The 17,229-nt window shown below is 44.2% G+C and overlaps 1 protein-coding gene across 1 annotated transcript in view; it reads left to right on the top strand.

Moving 5' to 3' along the window:
- The first annotated feature begins 82 nt into the window (after positions 1-82).
- The window catches only part of efnb1 (ephrin-B1), a 57,520-nt gene continuing 40,373 nt past the window's right edge, over positions 83-17,229 (top strand). The window contains exon 1 of the mRNA XM_034121196.1: positions 83-1,015. Within this exon, the coding sequence (XP_033977087.1) occupies positions 900-1,015 (116 nt within the window). The 5' untranslated portion in view covers positions 83-899. The remainder of the gene's footprint in view (positions 1,016-17,229) is intronic.

The following is a 17,229-nucleotide window of genomic DNA, read 5'->3' as shown; positions in this document are numbered from 1 at the left end:
GGACAGAGCGCTCTGATTGGCTGCGGCTCGCTCAGTGGGCTGTACCCTCCGCGCGGCTCTACGGCTCGGGTTACAGTTGAGCTCGAGCTGCTGCACTTAGCGGAGTGCACAGAGTGTTTTACACGGTTAAAAAAACAATACACCGGCATGGAATTGTTGCCGAGCGGATTTACAGCCACGGAGCTTGTCCGGTGAGCAGGTCTGACCTTCCCTCGGCACTTTTTGTGTACGCAGACAACCCGGGAGACGTACAGTTTTTATTCACGCACCGGCCGCGCAGCATGTCCCAGTCGGACTAGAAGAGGCGACCCTGCTGGGAGCGCAACACGGGAACGCCGCTGAGAGCCGCGAGGAATATTTACAATAGAAACTCAATTCCTTTTGGAGAAGAATAGCAAAGGGCAGCAGGAGGCGGAGGAGTGAAAGACAACACTGGAATGAAGTGGACCTCGGGATTCCCAGCGTGCTGCGGAGTTGTGACTGATGGATGAATGTGGCCATCTGTAGGCTATATCCAGCGACAGGTACAGGGACATTCAGGGGAGCTTTGACAAAGACGCTTCCTCGGCAGCCGCATCGCCCCCAATTGTGTCCCTCTAAAAAAAACTGCACTGCACGTCAGATCTCTCTCTAAGAAGGTCGACTCTTTTTGTCTCAGCCACAGGTCAAGCAGGACACTGCTTCTTCCCCCCTAGATCCGACCAAGAACCGGCGGATAGTTCAGTCAAGGACATCAGATCTGGAGCAGGTTTTAACAAAAAGGTCTGACAGAAGGACATGTATCTGATATCGACCTCACATGCTCCCGACTGATCGTAGCTCACCTCCCCGCAGATAACGCGCTTCGTCCGACGCTCCGGGTTATCGGCTCACTGTCTTGTCGCTGTATTCAGATCAGAATGGCGGGACTCGGGTGTTGGAAGTATTACCTCTGGATCTTTATTTTAATGTGCAGGTCGGCGCTACCTTCAGCCAAATCGATGGACACTATCATTTGGAGCTCGCAGAATTCCAGGTAAGTCTCCTGTTTTATTTTGTACAAACATGCCAAAGTGTCTGGGTGTGCGCGTAATGGAGGACTAACTGTGAAAAGTTGCAATTGTGTGAAAGCTGTTAAATGTTCTCTTGCAATTATGAAAAAACGAACACAATGCAATTTTTTTCCTGTAATTGTCATTCCTGCGCCGCTCGGTTTTCTGCTGATTTATTTCTCAGTGGGGGATTTCCGAACACCAAAGAAACGCACAAGGTGCAGGCTTATACAGTGTACAGTAGGCCTTACTTAAAACACAATGATACATGGTTAATTATAGTAATTTATGGCAATATTACATGCTGGTGTTTATTAACAAACGGAGGGCAAAGTCTGCTTGTATACTTGAGTTATGACTCTCAGTGTGGTGAGAGTTTGTCCACTTCTGCCCTGCAATTTCTCGTAATTTATATAATCAGCTAAGTGGATAATACTTGAATAATAAAAAAAAGTCAAGGAAAGAATGCCACGTGTGTCAAGGTGTAGTCCAGTTTTCTTGACCATGGGTTCCTTCTTGTGAGGGCCTCCAAAAGTTTTTCAAATTCCCACAAAAATGTGTGATAATGGTTTCAGATATCAGAGGAAGAAATGCTTGAAAGGAATGTAATTTTTCTAAACTGTCTTGGCTTTGATCCAACCTAATTTCTCCACACTTAAAAAAAAAAGGGCAAGTTTCTCAAAAGCAAAGCAGCTGAAGCCAGATTCATATTATTCCCATCAAAACAAGCAGAGTGAGCCCAGACTGCTGATAATAAAATACACTCTGGTAACAATTATCACCCACTTAGACTTGACTCCCACATTTGCATGATGTTGGAAAGCATACATAAGGGGAAAATAAACTTAAAAAAAGGAAGGGGAGAAATAAAACCTCCCCTGTTTTTCTGTATGAGGAGCCGGGGAGCTGACCTTCATTTGAGCTCGCTGCACCAAGGGGAAATGCAGAGTAGCTCGACCAGCTTATAACTAGAACTTACCCATTCAAGTGAATCCATGATTTATCCCCCAAATGTCAGATGTCATAGGAGCTAGTTGTGCAGTCAGTGGGTATGAATATTGCTGCCAGGTTCAGTGGAGTGTGTGTATATGTGTGTGTGGCCTGATCCTAATGGCAAGACTACGGCCCATCAGCTTTTATTTGAGTATGGCTGCAGATGTAGTGGAACAATGAGCTTCATCAGACACACACTTATTCCACATGGACCAAAACCCACATTTTGTGTCAGGCATGGCTGGACGGATGAAAATAAATTGGGGAGACATTTATTGATTGATGATGTCACCTGCAGGGAATAGCTTAGAAGGTTACCACTCAGTTTTTTTTGGGAAGATCATTACTCCATCTGTTCCTCAACTTGTACAAAAAATAAATAAAAAACCCACGCCAGGCCTAATATTTAATAAAGTTTGCAGTGGAACAATAATGCACTCTGCAAAGTGTTCCCTCAACCTAATTACCCTGCTGCTCTGCGCTTAGAAAACAAAAGACAATTATCTTGCTGTGTGCAGGCTTTCGCAATAACAAAAGACAAACCTGTTTTTCTTCTGAAATGTATCTGTCAGCAGCGGCGTCTGATAGGCAATAAAAAATGGAATAGTTGTACAGCAATCAGCATCTGTCTTCACTGTTTGTTGTTTTAAACGCCACCCCTCTGTCTCAACCTATATGACTCCATGGTGATAACCCAGAGTGTATAGAAATGTACAGTACACTATCTGGTGACTTATCTAGATTTACGACGTCTTACTTCCTGTTCTCACTTTGGGGAGCTCTGCTGCCTCAGCTAATAAATTAATCTGGCCCTCTCCTGCACACTGTGCCACATACACACACCATATATAACAATACCAGTGCCTCCCCACAGGCCATGAGTTATGAGACAAAGTATAGGAACCCAGCAGGTTTTGGGCCACGGTGTGAGTGTGTGTTTGTCTTTATATGTGAGTGCAGACTTATGTGCGGGTCCCTTTGAGCCTTCCTGCTGTTATGGATTTCCATGTGAGGATGCTATCACTCCCGCGCCTGCATTATCAATAACTGGGGTTTGCTTAATTGATTTCCTCCCAGCGTGCCAGAACAGGCAACATACATCATCAATGTAGTGCCGTCTGCAAAGGAAACGAAGAAGAAGAAGAAGAAACATGCCTGAGTTTTAGTTTTGCTGCAGGATGTACCAGACCTTTTTGATATTTAATTTGAAGCCGGATGAGTAAAAATGGCAAGAGGGTTATGCAGGAAGGGGGTGAGGGTGGAGGAGCAGCCAAGCAAAAGAAGGCTGGATGTGTCAACGTCCTCGGCCCGTAAAAGAAAAGTGCCTAACATTTGATCAGAGCAAATCGGATTAGTTCTCATTTAGCTGAGTGGGATTACGCCCCGAAAATGTCACTTTGTTATGACTGATCACGTCCCATCGGTTTGGCTGAACCTAGCAATATACCGGCATACTACACACACACACAGTACCGTTCACAGTGTGCTGAGGAATTCTGCAGTGATGCCAATTTAATGATAATCCAACAAGGTTGCTATGAGTGGTTCCTGCCCGTCCTCTAACCCTCCTTAGCTAATATTTACCTCATGACCTGTAGCTACCACCGCCTGTTTGCAAGCAGCTCAATAGATAAACAAAATGATGATGGGAGACTAGCGTAAAAAAAAAAAACACACACTTTGCCCACATCTGAAAAGATACCGAGAGGAAACAGCCACGGGCCGGCCAGGAGTCTGCTGCACTGGTTTTGAACTCCTCACTTTTCGGCGAGGCTTTTTGAAACCGTTTTTTCATTTTAGCCCGTGTTGAGTTTGAAGCCCTCAAAACAGCAAAACAGGGAAAGAGGCGCTTGTGTGGATAAAAGTCAGCTAAAGCCTCTGTTGCTGCAGGCCTTTACTTACTCATCTTATTTTGCTGTCCGCTGACCCCAGCTCGCAGTTTAACAGTCGGCTGCTTTCGGTTTATAATGTGCTCGCACGGTTTAAAGGCTCAGGGAGTTTGAAGATGATTAAACTGGATTTGATTACCACCGTGATATTAAGAAAACATGTTTATTTTTACCCCCAAATGAGAACATTTTCTCAACACGGAGAACAACTTTGAAAAGCACGAGGTGGCAAGATGTTAAATCAATTTCTCCAACACTATTTTATTTGCCTGCTGTTAATAGAATAGGTACACAGAAGGCCTCATTAAAGTTTAGTTTTCGTAATTAGCTGTTTCCGATAAGATAATTGGGAGGGGGGAAAAAGTAGTTTTTCCTGTGAGGTAATTAGGAAAAAACAAACGTCTGCCACATCTTTGTTTTTAGAACAAGATGTTATCAAAGCACATTTGTTAAGGGCTCGTTCTCGTACACGGGGAACCGTTGACTCCCTCAAAGTGGTGTTTGGGAAATGCTCCACTGAGCTGACATTGAAATATAATAAGGGTTTCAGCAGGAGTTGCTAAAACAACAAATGCAAACTGCCACAACCTGTCGAACAGGAGTGGGATGAAACTTAGGGACTAGAGCCGAAACAGGATTTTGGTTCTTCAGTATGGGTCACTGCCGAGAGGGTCAGAGGCCTGTTTTTGTTTCTTCCCCGCATGCCCCCTTTACCCCTTGCGATACACCTTCTCTCTCCCTGCTTCCCCGAGTCGCCCCCCTCTCTCCCCCTTTAGACTCTGATCGTGTTTCCCTCTGATAAAGATCTCATTACACACAGAGAGGACTCAGAGCCTGAGCCCCACTCAGAGAGAAAGAGAGAGGGCTGACCAATGAGAAATACTTCTGGAAAGCAACTGGCCCGTGGTGCAGTGAAGGCTCCCTGTGTCTCACTCTGAGGACAGCTGCGTTTGCTTTTACGTGCATACACTTCTGTGTCCACATGTCTGTTGTTTCAGCGGTGTGGAACCACGGATTCTTCGTTTGGTTATCTTTTCGGGATGCACCTGGGTACAGAAAAGGGGTTTCTGCTATTTAGGTTATTTCAGGAAAACAATTTAAAAAACAGTTTTTCCATCATGGTGTTTACTCCACATGGACTCACTTTATCCACTGGTGGTTTGGCTTCCACATCATTGAAAACTGATCATTCAGCTTTTTTTTCATAGTGTTATTGATGCGTTTATTTCTTTATATTAGACCAGGCGTGCACATGAAACCTGGTTTTGTTCCCCGGCTTTGAAAGCATTTGTAACTCATTTTTAGCTTTTTTTTTTAACATGTGCATGTATGAGATCCCAACTGGTGCTCATGAGTCCCAGTTGGTTTTCTCTCAAGACATACTATAGGGACTGATTCACAACTGTAACAACAGCTGAATGCAATGAGTCAGTTGGAGAAAGAGCAGAAAAGATGAGTCAGTTTACGAGTTATTCGATAAAAAACAATCAGCTCTGACAGTCAATCAGTGGGAGGCGGTATCGATCAAATGTTTTTATTACTGCATCACATAATCAATATACTGTGATTTATTATTATTTCTAGAAACTCAGTTGTACAGCGAAACCACTTATGCTAATCCTACCACACATGATGGTTTTTCAGGTTTATCCAGGGGATTAATAAACCTGACAGACCAAGATGTACTTCATCACCTTGGTGCAACAACACAGTTTATACAACTGCAGCCAGAAAGCGTAATACAAAGAGAGAAACATATATTCACTGCATAGCGTCTCATAATGACACAATTCTCCACTTTTCTATTTGATATGCTTTTAAATTAAAATGTGGTTGTCACCATGAGATTGTCATGTGATTGTCTAGACTAAAGTACCAATCATTAAATCCATAAAGTAACAGACAAATAAATCAATGATGTAAACAGGTTGATCAGACATCATCTTAAATGCATCTTAATCTTTGGAACCACAGTTGGCTAGACTCTCACAGTCAAGACAGAAATGGGCTTAGGTTGTCTGCTGTGATGACTCACAGAAAAGTTTCACAAACTCGTTGAAACTTTGTGCTACTCAGCATAATTGTTTAGTATAATTGAAGTGGGCCAAAACAAACACAAAGTCTCGGATTATGCGGTCTTTATCTGTTGGGGTAATTTCAAATCCAATTATTTAGCAAATTGCAAAATGCGAATTATATAGCAAGTCATTATGAGTTTAATAAAAGTTGTGTTTGTTGTGACTCGACTTTTGTGTTCATGCTACAATTAAAGGACACTATGAAAGGGACAAGTATAAGCTCATGGAAGTGAATGAGTGCTTGAGAGTGCGTGTCGGTGTGCCATTGTTCTTTGTCCAGCCACAGAGGAGCATTAAGGAAGTGTTAGAAGCGTGCCAGTGTGCCCCCTGTGAAAGTGTTGAGGGCCGAGCGGTGGACGAGTGTGGAGTGGCTGAACAGAGGCTGCCTCACAGGCTGTTAGCGAGCCGGCTTCATTAGCTGCAGGCCTGGCTGGCAGCAACCAGGAAGTTCCCATCAGCTCCAGCTCTGCCAAGCAGAGGCACAGGCGCTTTGCATTTCATTCTCGCCTGCTCCTCGGCTGAATGGAGCAAAAAATGTAGAGTTACAGGAAGCGGAGGGGGGGTGGGGGGAAGAGAAAAGTTGAGCAAAAGCGGGGAAAAGTCTGCCTTTTGTTTGCCATCTTAGTTCTTTTACATAAGAGCAGTTGAAAATAAGGGGATTAAACAGGAGAGGAAAGGAAGCTAATGTAGAGCGTTGAAATGCAGCCCTGGGCTCAACCGCACATCCTTTCAGTCCAGCGTAGAGCTCCCAGATTACTTCCATGTGTCAGTGCGAGGGGGAAAGAGAGGGAGAAAAAGAAGAAAGGGAGACAGGGAGAGAAAGTTGAGCGATTGGAAAGCAAGCGGACTTGGATTGGTGGAGATCAGCGGCGGTGTTGGACAGTGGAACGGATCTGTGTGACAGCCATCTCTAAAACCATTACCCCCGCGGCTCCAACTCGGGAACTCGTAACGTCCTCCTCTGGACTGACCTCATAGACTTAACTCTTTCTCAGAGAACCCCTCTGTGCCGTGGAGGCAGAGCTCATCAGACCCGGGCCCAAACAGCGGGCAGGCAAACTTAACAGCCAGCTGCACTACACCTTCTTTAAGACGTCATGAGTTGACACCGGCATACAGGCAGCGAGGGATCTGTTTCCCCAGTTTGTGGAACTCCAAAGACTTTTGTGAGGGAGGATTGAATTTAGTTAGTGTGCCAGGACTTAAGGGAAGGGGGTGAGGGATCCCAACAACCAAAGTAGTGTGATAGGACTAGGAATGCATGTTTATTATTAAGTTAAATTGTCATGGTTTGAGGGGAAGTATAGGCTGTTCAAATGCCTTAGTGCTTAAGAACAAAATTACATAAATTACTCAGGATTCTTAATTACTTTGTTATAAGTTTTAGGACAAGGAGCCTTAAATCGCATTTCCCTACAAATAAAAGTAACATAAAAAATCTTAAGGTCGAGGTCTACTTACTATGTTAGTAGCAATTCACTCATGAGTTTTCAACAAAATTAGCAGAATTTATATTAGACAAAAAATAATGTTAACTAAAAGTACATGCATTGGTTTAACTAGTAGTTTTACTATTTATTTCTAAAGCTTTCAACAGCATTACAAAATTACAAAACATATTTTGGACCATCTTATCCTAACTCAAAGACAACTTACTAGCTCTACAAGAAATAAACTAAATATATATTCCGGATTTTTTATTCATCTCCAAAAAAAGAGATTAGACAAAAAGGTACAAAGTTAAAAAAAGTATTATAGACTCCAAAATAAAAAAAACGTACTAACTCGAGGTCAACTTACCAAGTTTTCCCGTGTTAGTGCTTCTCTTTATCTTTCAACCACATCTACAAATGTATATATTTAAAAAAAATGAAATAAAAAAACATGGACTTAAATCCTTACTCGAGGTCCATTTCAAAAACTCGAATAGTTATTTTAGCCGTATTTTTAGCTTTTCATTAAGCATTTTGTATCTGGTAGAAAGTCCTGATAAAACAAGCTAGTGGACATTTTTTGTCAAACTTTGCAGTGTCAAGTATAGACTTTTACATTCTGCAAAAAATATTACGTTCTGTCCCGAAAATAATTGTATTTTGACTCAATAACAACTAAAATAATATACATTTATTTTCTAATGGGAACGACTTACCAGCGGCTTCTTAGTGGAACTAAAGTGAGCTTTACTTTCTAACCCATACTATTTTACAAGTGAAGTCTGGATGAGGCATGACCGTACCCAGGCAGCTCTGAACATATCATCAATGATCATCACGGATCGCTTTGTTCACTGTTATGAGAACACTAATGGAGTGACAGTGTAATTGAATGGAGTGGTAGGATAATAGAATGATAAAATGATAAAGTAATGGAATAGTGGTGGTAGCGTTCCCCATTTCCCCAGGGAAACCCCCCTGTAAGTGTGTCAGTGTGGCAGATGGGCGGTCTGTAACATCCCCCCCTCCCCCCACCTTAATTACAAAGCATCATAATCCATCTATGGCATACAGAGGCAAGACATGGAGACTATTAGGGCAAGCGTGGAAATGGCACAGTCTATAATCCTCGGGACTTTACCACTATTAGGCTCCCCAGGCATCAAGCAAAAACCACTCATTTCTCCCGTAATCTTGTTTGAGAAGCCCCTTTATTACACCATATGTGTGTGTGTGTGTCTGAAGATGTGTGTCCTAAACTTTTCAGATGTAACTGGAAGTTTGATTTATCTCTTTTTCCCCCCTGCTTCATGTTTTTCCCACCATGCCCACAGGCAAGACAGACTGCCCTAAAAAGCATTTGTGTGTGTGTGCATGCCTCCGTTAACCCATTCTGCCAAGTCTTGGCTCAGCCTTTTCTAAGCTAACTCCCAGCGTGATCCCGGTCCCCCTTGTGCTGGTGAGAGGAGTCTGAAGAAAAGGCCTGTGGGACTCCCGCTGCTCCCAGGCCCGGCCCCGGCCCCTCCGCCCACGAGGGCCGGTCCTGGGATTTGCTGCGCGCCGGGGCTCTGTGTGGCAGCTGTGACTGACGCTTCAATCGCCTCTCCCTGGGACACCCCAGTGCAACCCTGCATTCCCTTTCACACCTCGGAAACGGGGGGAAAAAGACAATTACACACATATTCAGCAACCTCCCTCTCCCCGTCTTTCCACAATCCTGCATTTCTGATGTCGAGCTATTTACCACTTCTTTAAAAAGGAAAAGTTTTCTAAAGTTTCTGTGTTTGGCCAATGAGTGCTTCTAAACAAATTGCAAATTAGTTTAGAAGTCTGGCCAGCCTGTTTTATTGTGTATTTAAGTTGCTCTCGTTCATTCAATTACTTTCAAATAGCCCTCTTCCTGAGTAAACAGTAAAACCCGACTATTTCCTTCGCATTTCCCCTGATATTTAGAAAATGTAAGTAATGGAAAAATATTTGAGCCTTAAAGTGGAGTTAATGCTATCATGTATGGATTGTCAGTAAATTGAGTTTGTCTCTGGGCTATTGGAGCAGGGACTCGTAAGCCAGCGGGATTTAAGTCTCTTAATTGAATTATTTTGATTGCTGACTTGATTGATGGAGTCAGATGTGGAGCGGTTTCCATGACTTTTTGTCCGACTAATTCTTCTTCCAATAGAGCCATACCAGACAGATACAATAGGAACCTGCAATCAATCACAACCCAGCATTTTTCTTTGGTAGAAAAATGTGCCTGCCATCAGGTCCGAGTTCCACAAGCCATCCAGACTACGCAAAACCAACAATGACATCACATAGCAGAGCACTCTAAAGTCTAATCTTTCCATAATGCCATGCTAAACCCCGCAGAGACCCACGGCAGGGAGAAAGGCTTTTTTATGCCCCGGCGCTGCTCCTCCTCCCATGGCCTCTGGCTCTCTGCGAGTGTGCGTGTGTGTGAGTGTGTGCGTGTCCATGCATGTTGGGAAGAGAAAAAGAATTCAAGAGTGAATGGAGATGTCACTGTCAGACTCTGGCCTCCACATGAATCCGCTCCAGAATGACCATATTGGCAGCTTGTGTGTTTGTGTGTGTGTGTTTTGAGTGAGAGAGAGAGACTGTCGGGGGTCTGCCGTTTCCCCTCCACGCCGAGTGGAGCGCAGCCCTGATTGGAGCGCAGCAGGACTCAGGTCTATATTTCATCTCACTCATATGAGGGAGGCCGTTTCATCTCCCACACACATGTTTCCCATCACATGTGTGTTTATTCTCCCCCATGATGTGCTTGGCCGTGGAAGCCTCTCATCTCTCCGATATTGGAAATAGGAGCGAAGGTCTGCTAAAGCAAACACAATATCCTAAACCTCTCCCCGCCTGCTTTATGAACTATGCAGAGAATAAGACCGAAGGCGTTGGGTTGACTCGGTTTAATGAGCACCCGTGATAGTTTTTCCTCTTAGGGCTGGGTAATATAATATTTCACACTGTGATTTTAGCTCGCTAATCTAAATGTGTGGCACTCTCTCCCCGCACTGCTGTCTCATCTTCTATTTTCCCCCTGCACTGAAAAACTTTGACTACTTTTAGCTATTCTCATCTGTCTCTCAAGTCCCCCCCCACTGAGAAACATGACAGCCCCGAACCTCCGCCACATCACTCCTCTCTGCTCCTCTTCTGTCTCCCAGATGAAAGCTTTTCCCTTTGCAGACGAACCTTGGCGAGCCCTTTTTCTGCATGCCGGGCCCGGGCCTGTGTTGCTGCTTTTAGTAGCTCCGTTTGCTGCATTTTCTGATTTATTTATACACTTATGATTGTAGCACCTCGTGCATGTCAAGAATCCAAAAAGAAGGAGCCATGCATGTGCATTATGCTAGCTGAGTCAAATTTGTGTTTAAAATATACATGACTGCATGAATATATTTATCGCCCTCAGAAGCCCCTGTGCATCCGTCAGAGAGTCTCATTTCCTGTGAGTTGCCCTGCTCTGGAATGGCGTGGCGTGATCCTTGAAGGCGCCCCACATGCGGCCACCAAGTAGAGCCGCCTGGTGCACCTCTCACACAATGGAGCGGTAGAGGGAAGGGAAATGATTTGGCTCCCATTGGAGGGGCTGGAGCAGTCGCTTCAAAGCCCCGTGTCTGGCTGAGGCTTTAACCGGCCTTCTCTCTGCATTAGATGTGCGTCCTGTGATGAGCCTTTGAAGGGTGCGGGCAGTTCTGGCTGGAAATATTGCGATTGCGTTGCACGGGTGTTGGGGTTCCGTTTTTTTTCCAGCTAAGACATGAAAGTAATGCATGAACAGTGTGAGTAGGCTGGACTCAAATCACGTTGACCCGAAAGGCACGATGTGACAAGGGAACAGCCGCTGCTGTGTCACGTTATGCCCTACACACACTGGGACACATATCACAGCGCTAGGTAGCGTGTGTGTGTGCAGCTGTGGTAGGCAGGCTAAGGTTTGAGTGTGCTTTACAGATGGCCGTAATAATGATCAGATAGCGCTTGTAATGGAGACGGCCCAGTTTGTAATGGCTTCCTAAAACAACACATGGAGTGTCTTTACGAGGCCACAATCCGCCCCGGTTATCACAGAGCAAACTGTGTGAATGAGAATAGCATCATGTCCAACAAGCTATTTATTAGCATGCATATCACACACACACACATTTCATTTTTAATACCCACAGCCCGCGTCTTGCCTCCGCTCTGCTTGTTAAAGGCGAGTGTTATCAGAGGAGACACAGACTCCCGCTACACCAGTTAGGCCGTCCTCCCCTTTTACATTCACTGTTAATGAGGCTAATGATGTGTGTCTCCGCGATTGCATCAGTCAATATGCTGTTCAATATGGCTTTTAGAACCCCACTGACAACTTAAGCATGTCCGCCTGGATAAGATCTCCCATTCGGGGGAGGAAAGAAAGAGCAACTAATTTGTCTTGGATTGGATGGGACATGTGTAGCTGTCTTTAACAATCATGCGGCGAGATTGTACGCAGAGAATAGACCTGTCACTCAAATCTTCTGATAAGAAGCTGCTTTTAAGACTCAGAAGGCAGCTGTGTGTTAAAAAACACCATGTCCTAGTTAGCTCCTTTCTTGTATGGAGATCTGTTGTTTGTTTGGTGTCGATGGTTGTGAGCTGTTTTCGTCTGCCTGTGTCGTTCCTCTTTTATTTGAAGGCGGATTTGGTTTCAGTCAAGTTTTTTATGTTTCAGGAGGGGTTTAGTTGGAGTTTTATGTCAGGAGGTGTTTACTGTGTTAGAGACCGGGGACATTTTAGCTTTACGCCTTTCACGGAGAGTTGACTTAGGAGTTTAATAGTCCCCGTGTAGTGATTACAGATGTGCGTTTTTTCACTTTTACTGCGCTTTTTTCCCACCACATTTATTCTTCTGTCGCATTAGTTTCAACACTTGTGAGATACTTTCTTGGGTAATGTTTGTTGCTTCCCTCGGTGAGAAAAAAAGGTCTGGGGAGAGACCCCTGTGACACTGATAAAAGCTGTTTCTTTTATAAACCACACAGCCTTTGATTGATCTGTCCCGTGGTCCTGATCCCTGGGCTTGGCTGATTAAACCTATCCATCAGCTTCTCTTATCTGTGCCCTAACAGTTAGAATGCAGGACTCTGAACTAAAACCCCTGTATTGTTGTTACACAGAAAGAGTCAAAGGCTAAGGACAGGGAGGGGAGAGGTTTGCTCAAGCTCCTCTCTTCAAGGCCTTTTAAACAAAGAAAAGAAAAATCCCCACTATGTTGTTTTTGTAAAAAAGAAAAAGGTTTTCAGATAAGTACCTCTCATGCTATTGTCATGAGAGAGCTGCACTCGAACACTTTTAGAGTCGCGCATATTGCAATAACCTTTAAAGTAGGTTGAACAGTGGCATTGCGGATTGTTACAAGAGTGTTTCCTCTCTAGAGTGAAATCTGAAAGTAATGTTTCCTGTCCGCAGAGTGTCAGTTCCCCCGCTACTGATGTGACCCTGCCCCCGGTCACAACTCATACAGACGTCAGCCAGATAATGACATCTCTTTCACTGACAGGCTGTCATTCACATGCCTCAGCAAGCGGCGACACACACACACACTGGACGCGGACGTGTTCTCACACGGGCCACGCGCACGGTTGCCGTTATGAATCATCTGAGCGAATTTGCAAGTCAAATAGCCAGTTTCATAAGATGTGCCTGTTATTTTCTGAAATAAATGTGAGTTTTCTCATCTTCCGGGTGACTGTTAAAGCAAATACATCAAGGCCGTTAAAACGTGGATGATTGCGTGTCACTTTGCTCTCATTTATCTGCAAGCATCTATTACCATCATGTTGTCAAGTCAATGAAAACAACACCGGAACAGCCAACAGATGGGCTTTTATCATTCACAGATGTATGATTTTGGGACAGTTTGTTAAAGATAAAAAGCCTCTTTTATCTCTTAGCTGATCTTAAACATCTTAAATAACACTGATTTAGGATTCTTAACATCCGGAAAACATCACTTAGTCCAACGTAAACAGAATGTTGTGGCAGATAACGATATGACAGCCCGCGTGCTGGTGGATACTCGTCACTTTTTAGCACGTCAAAACTAGATAGTGGAATTTTGCAACTTGCTACCTTATCAAGAAAACAATCATCCAAAGTTTACATAGACTTCCCTGTTGAAGATGGTTTATTGAAATCCTGTTGCAGCACGCCCTGCAGAAGCAGGTGTGGACCTGCTAGCTGAACTGTTGCCGCTAGTGATTTTTAGGGGGAAGGGGGTGTGAATACTCCCACAATGCTCTACGGGAGAAGTTGCCTGCGTGGCACATTCATTAACCTGGTATCTAGCTAATCTCCTAGCTAATTCATTTAGTCCTCCAAACACTCCCGTGTATTAATATCCTCTCTGTGCTCCTGCTCATGGGATGCAGTATAGAAGCGTAGCCATGGCGATGATTGTGTCATTATTTTGCAGTCAGATGAGTGATATCCCAGAGGGCTGTCGCGGCCAGTTGAGAGGGGCTGATTAGAATTGCAAATGGCGGCCAAGTGTTGTGTTTATTGTGTGTCTCAATATTGGAGACAATCAGGCGAATCAAAGCCCTCAGCTGGAGAGATGGGACTGAGGCACGGTGGGCCTCTCTGGTTGGCACCATGTCCTCAGTGCTTGCACAGTGCCCCCCCCCCCCCCCCCCCCCCTCTTCTCCCTCTCTTCTCTTCCCTGTTGCACTCTCTCTTGGTCGACTCTGTGGTGCGTGTAGGTCCTGAAGTACGGGACACAGCTGGAGAAAGAGAAGGCGAGACAGAAAGAGCCACTAAATCTAGTGCACTCAATCATCTGTAGTGTTGCAGTCCTCTCGCACAGCTGAGAAATATTAAACACGCTTTATGACAATGAAAGCGCGGGCGACATGCATAAATATCAGAGAGAAAGTGCTGAAGGATTAAAATGTCTTGTACGTTTTCTCACAACACAAATTTCTCATTGATTTCATGGCTTCCTCAATCGTTAGTGCTAGGAATTATCTGCTTTTCATCGGTGGAATTTCATCTTTCTCTCAGACGCCTGCGTGAGATGAGGTATGTATGGCGCTGCATATTCAGAGCTGAGGAATATGCACATATATGCATCGGCTGTCAAGCAAATGGAACCGATTGGCAGTGTGCCCTTGTTATTGTTGGGTGACAGACTGTGGTGCAAAGTGCCCTAAACACTAATTTTCGCCACAAATCACTTGTGAATTGTTCCTCAATGATCGGCTATTACCCCATTATTGACTCTCTGTTTGTACAAGATTTGGAGGAATCCATCTGAAGGCCATCCAACGCTGTTGTGTGAGACAGGAAGTTAGTGCTTTAGCTCACCGTATAATTCACTCTGTCAGCCGCACACAGAGAGGCCTATCTTCTCTTGTTTCGCTACTGTTGGCTTTTAAAGAATGTGTGTGTGCACAATGTACATGCGAGAATGTGCGTGTGTGTGTGCTCATGCATGCATATGTCCCTGTTGGAACATAGGATAATTCCTCAGGTCAAACACGCTCCCCCTTATAGCACCGCATGACCAGTCACAACAGGCATTTGTGAGGCCCAGGTACGGACATGCATAGTGAACAGGTATCGCTAGAGGGAAGTTACTGTTAAAGTTGATTTTTATTGAGCCACACACGCTCTCTCAATCTCTCGCCGCTGTAGGCTAAATGAGAAACTAAGTTAAGAGGAATGTGTTCACACCCGATGGAAATCCTTCAGATGTACTGCGAGTTTTCACCGTGACTTGTGTGAACGGAGGGAAGGCCAGAAGCCATCGCGGGGCTCGCATGCCTGAGATGATACGATCAAATGTCAGCAGCCTTGAAAGGCAACAGTCAGTTGCATGTGAGAAGCTGTGGCTTACACAGGCTGTTTAGACAGCGCTGTGTGCTGTTGAGCTTGACAAGCAGTTGATGAGAGATCCTTAGAATCGTATGTGTGTGTATAATGAGAAAAAAGAGAATGCTTGAGAAGGGAGAGTGTGTGTCCTATCGCCGACGTGGCTGTTTGTGAGTGTGTGAAACTAAGGAGAGAGTTCATGAGGTGACATCTTGTCAGCTGTTTGACTTTCCCAGTTTCCCAGGGAAGCAGTCTCAAGAACAATGCAGTAGAAAACCACAAACCATCCAACAACAATTGAAATGCCACAAAAAAAAGCCCTGGTCCTGTTTGTTGGTGACTGAATTATTGCCGTTGCTTGAGATTGGAGACAGGGGAAATGTGTGAGCGACTACACTGTGCTTGTAGCCGACACATATCACCTACCGGACTCTTCTACCCATCCATCTCCCCGCACTCCTGACAGTAGCAGGAATACATTAAAAAAAAAAGCGTGAGTCAGGAGGGAAGGGGACGCAAGATAAATATTGTCTCGGTATTTTTCCTCCCTCTCTGTCGCAATTGTCCCTCACACTGACAGATGAACAATGAAAGTATTTTGAACTTTGCTGCATGCTATCTTTTACTACTGGGTTCAGAACCGTGCTGTCAAAGCCAGACGTGCTCTGGCGGAGATTGATTGATTTGCTTTCTGTGTGCCATGTCTCGCTTTTGTTCTTCCGGGAAGCCTTAGGTTTATTTCCAGTATCCCAGACTCTCTGTAGCTGTGTCATATTAACACCTGTTAACAACATACGCTCTCATAAAGTATCGATTCAGCTCCCCTTTGATCTTAAAATGTTGCTGTAAAATTTAAACTGGAATCAGTTTGGCAGAGAGGGGAATACTTTTAATGATTTATATAATATTATTGCATTAGAAAATGTTTGACAGTTTGTAAATAGACTACAATGTTTGCTTCTTGATCGATGAGACACCACTCTCAAGTCTGCATGCTAAAGTTGAAGCTACAGCCAGCAGTCAATTAGCTTAGTTTAGCTTAGCTTAAAGGTTTCAATTAGGTGGGAAATGCAGCCTTGCACTGTACAAAGGTAACAAAGTCTGCTTATCAGCACTTATAAAGCTTACTTATTCACGTGTTGTATCCCATTTGTTTAATTTGTTAAAAAAAACAAAGTGTAAAACTGACACATAGCAATGTTAGCCTACTGGGTGGTGCAGGTCAGATATGGTTTCCTTCCGGCAGAGCCATTCGAGCTGCTTCCACTTTGTTTTTTTAGCCTTAAAGCAGCTAAGCTAAACGGCTGCTTCATATTTATCGTACAGAAATGACAGCAAGAAGTAGGCTATATTTCTCTAAATGTTGACGTAGAAAAAACTAATTAGTAATGGGTGTCAGGTTTGTTTGAGAGATGTCTTGTTGCTGAAGTCTCGCTGATTCGATTCCCAGATGTCCTGATGCCAAAATTCTGCTGAGCAGGGCGAATAACACCCCCTCAAAACCTGTGTCTGAGAGCCGACTCATTCATAGCACAAGGTTGAAAAATTAGCTAACTTTAGCTACAGACCGTAGCCTGACTCTCATCCTCAATGGGCTTTTCACTTTGCTTCATTATACAGTCTAAAACGGTCATCCCCAGAGTAATTTTTTAACCATGGTGAGATAGGAGGGCAATTGTTGAAAATTGAATTTAACCATGACTGGCTCCATGCAAGCCAAACAGAATTTAAATAATTTATAATTCGGAGCTGTGTGTTTGTGCGTGCTTCTGTTTTATATTAATACATGTGAAGTGCTGATTGAGTAGCAACATTTAAAGGGCTGTTTTTTCTGAGAAATGCTTTTTTTTTCTTCTGGGGGCTTATCGATGGGGTTTGAGATACGAAGCAGAAAATGGCTGCTGGGTAACAACCCGGTGCAAGCTGCGTGGGTTTGATAATGGTTATG

This window comes from Trematomus bernacchii, unplaced genomic scaffold, assembly GCF_902827165.1.
Source record: "Trematomus bernacchii unplaced genomic scaffold, fTreBer1.1, whole genome shotgun sequence".
Classification (NCBI taxonomy): domain Eukaryota; kingdom Metazoa; phylum Chordata; class Actinopteri; order Perciformes; family Nototheniidae; genus Trematomus; species Trematomus bernacchii.
This window is presented reverse-complemented; position numbering and strand designations above follow the sequence as displayed.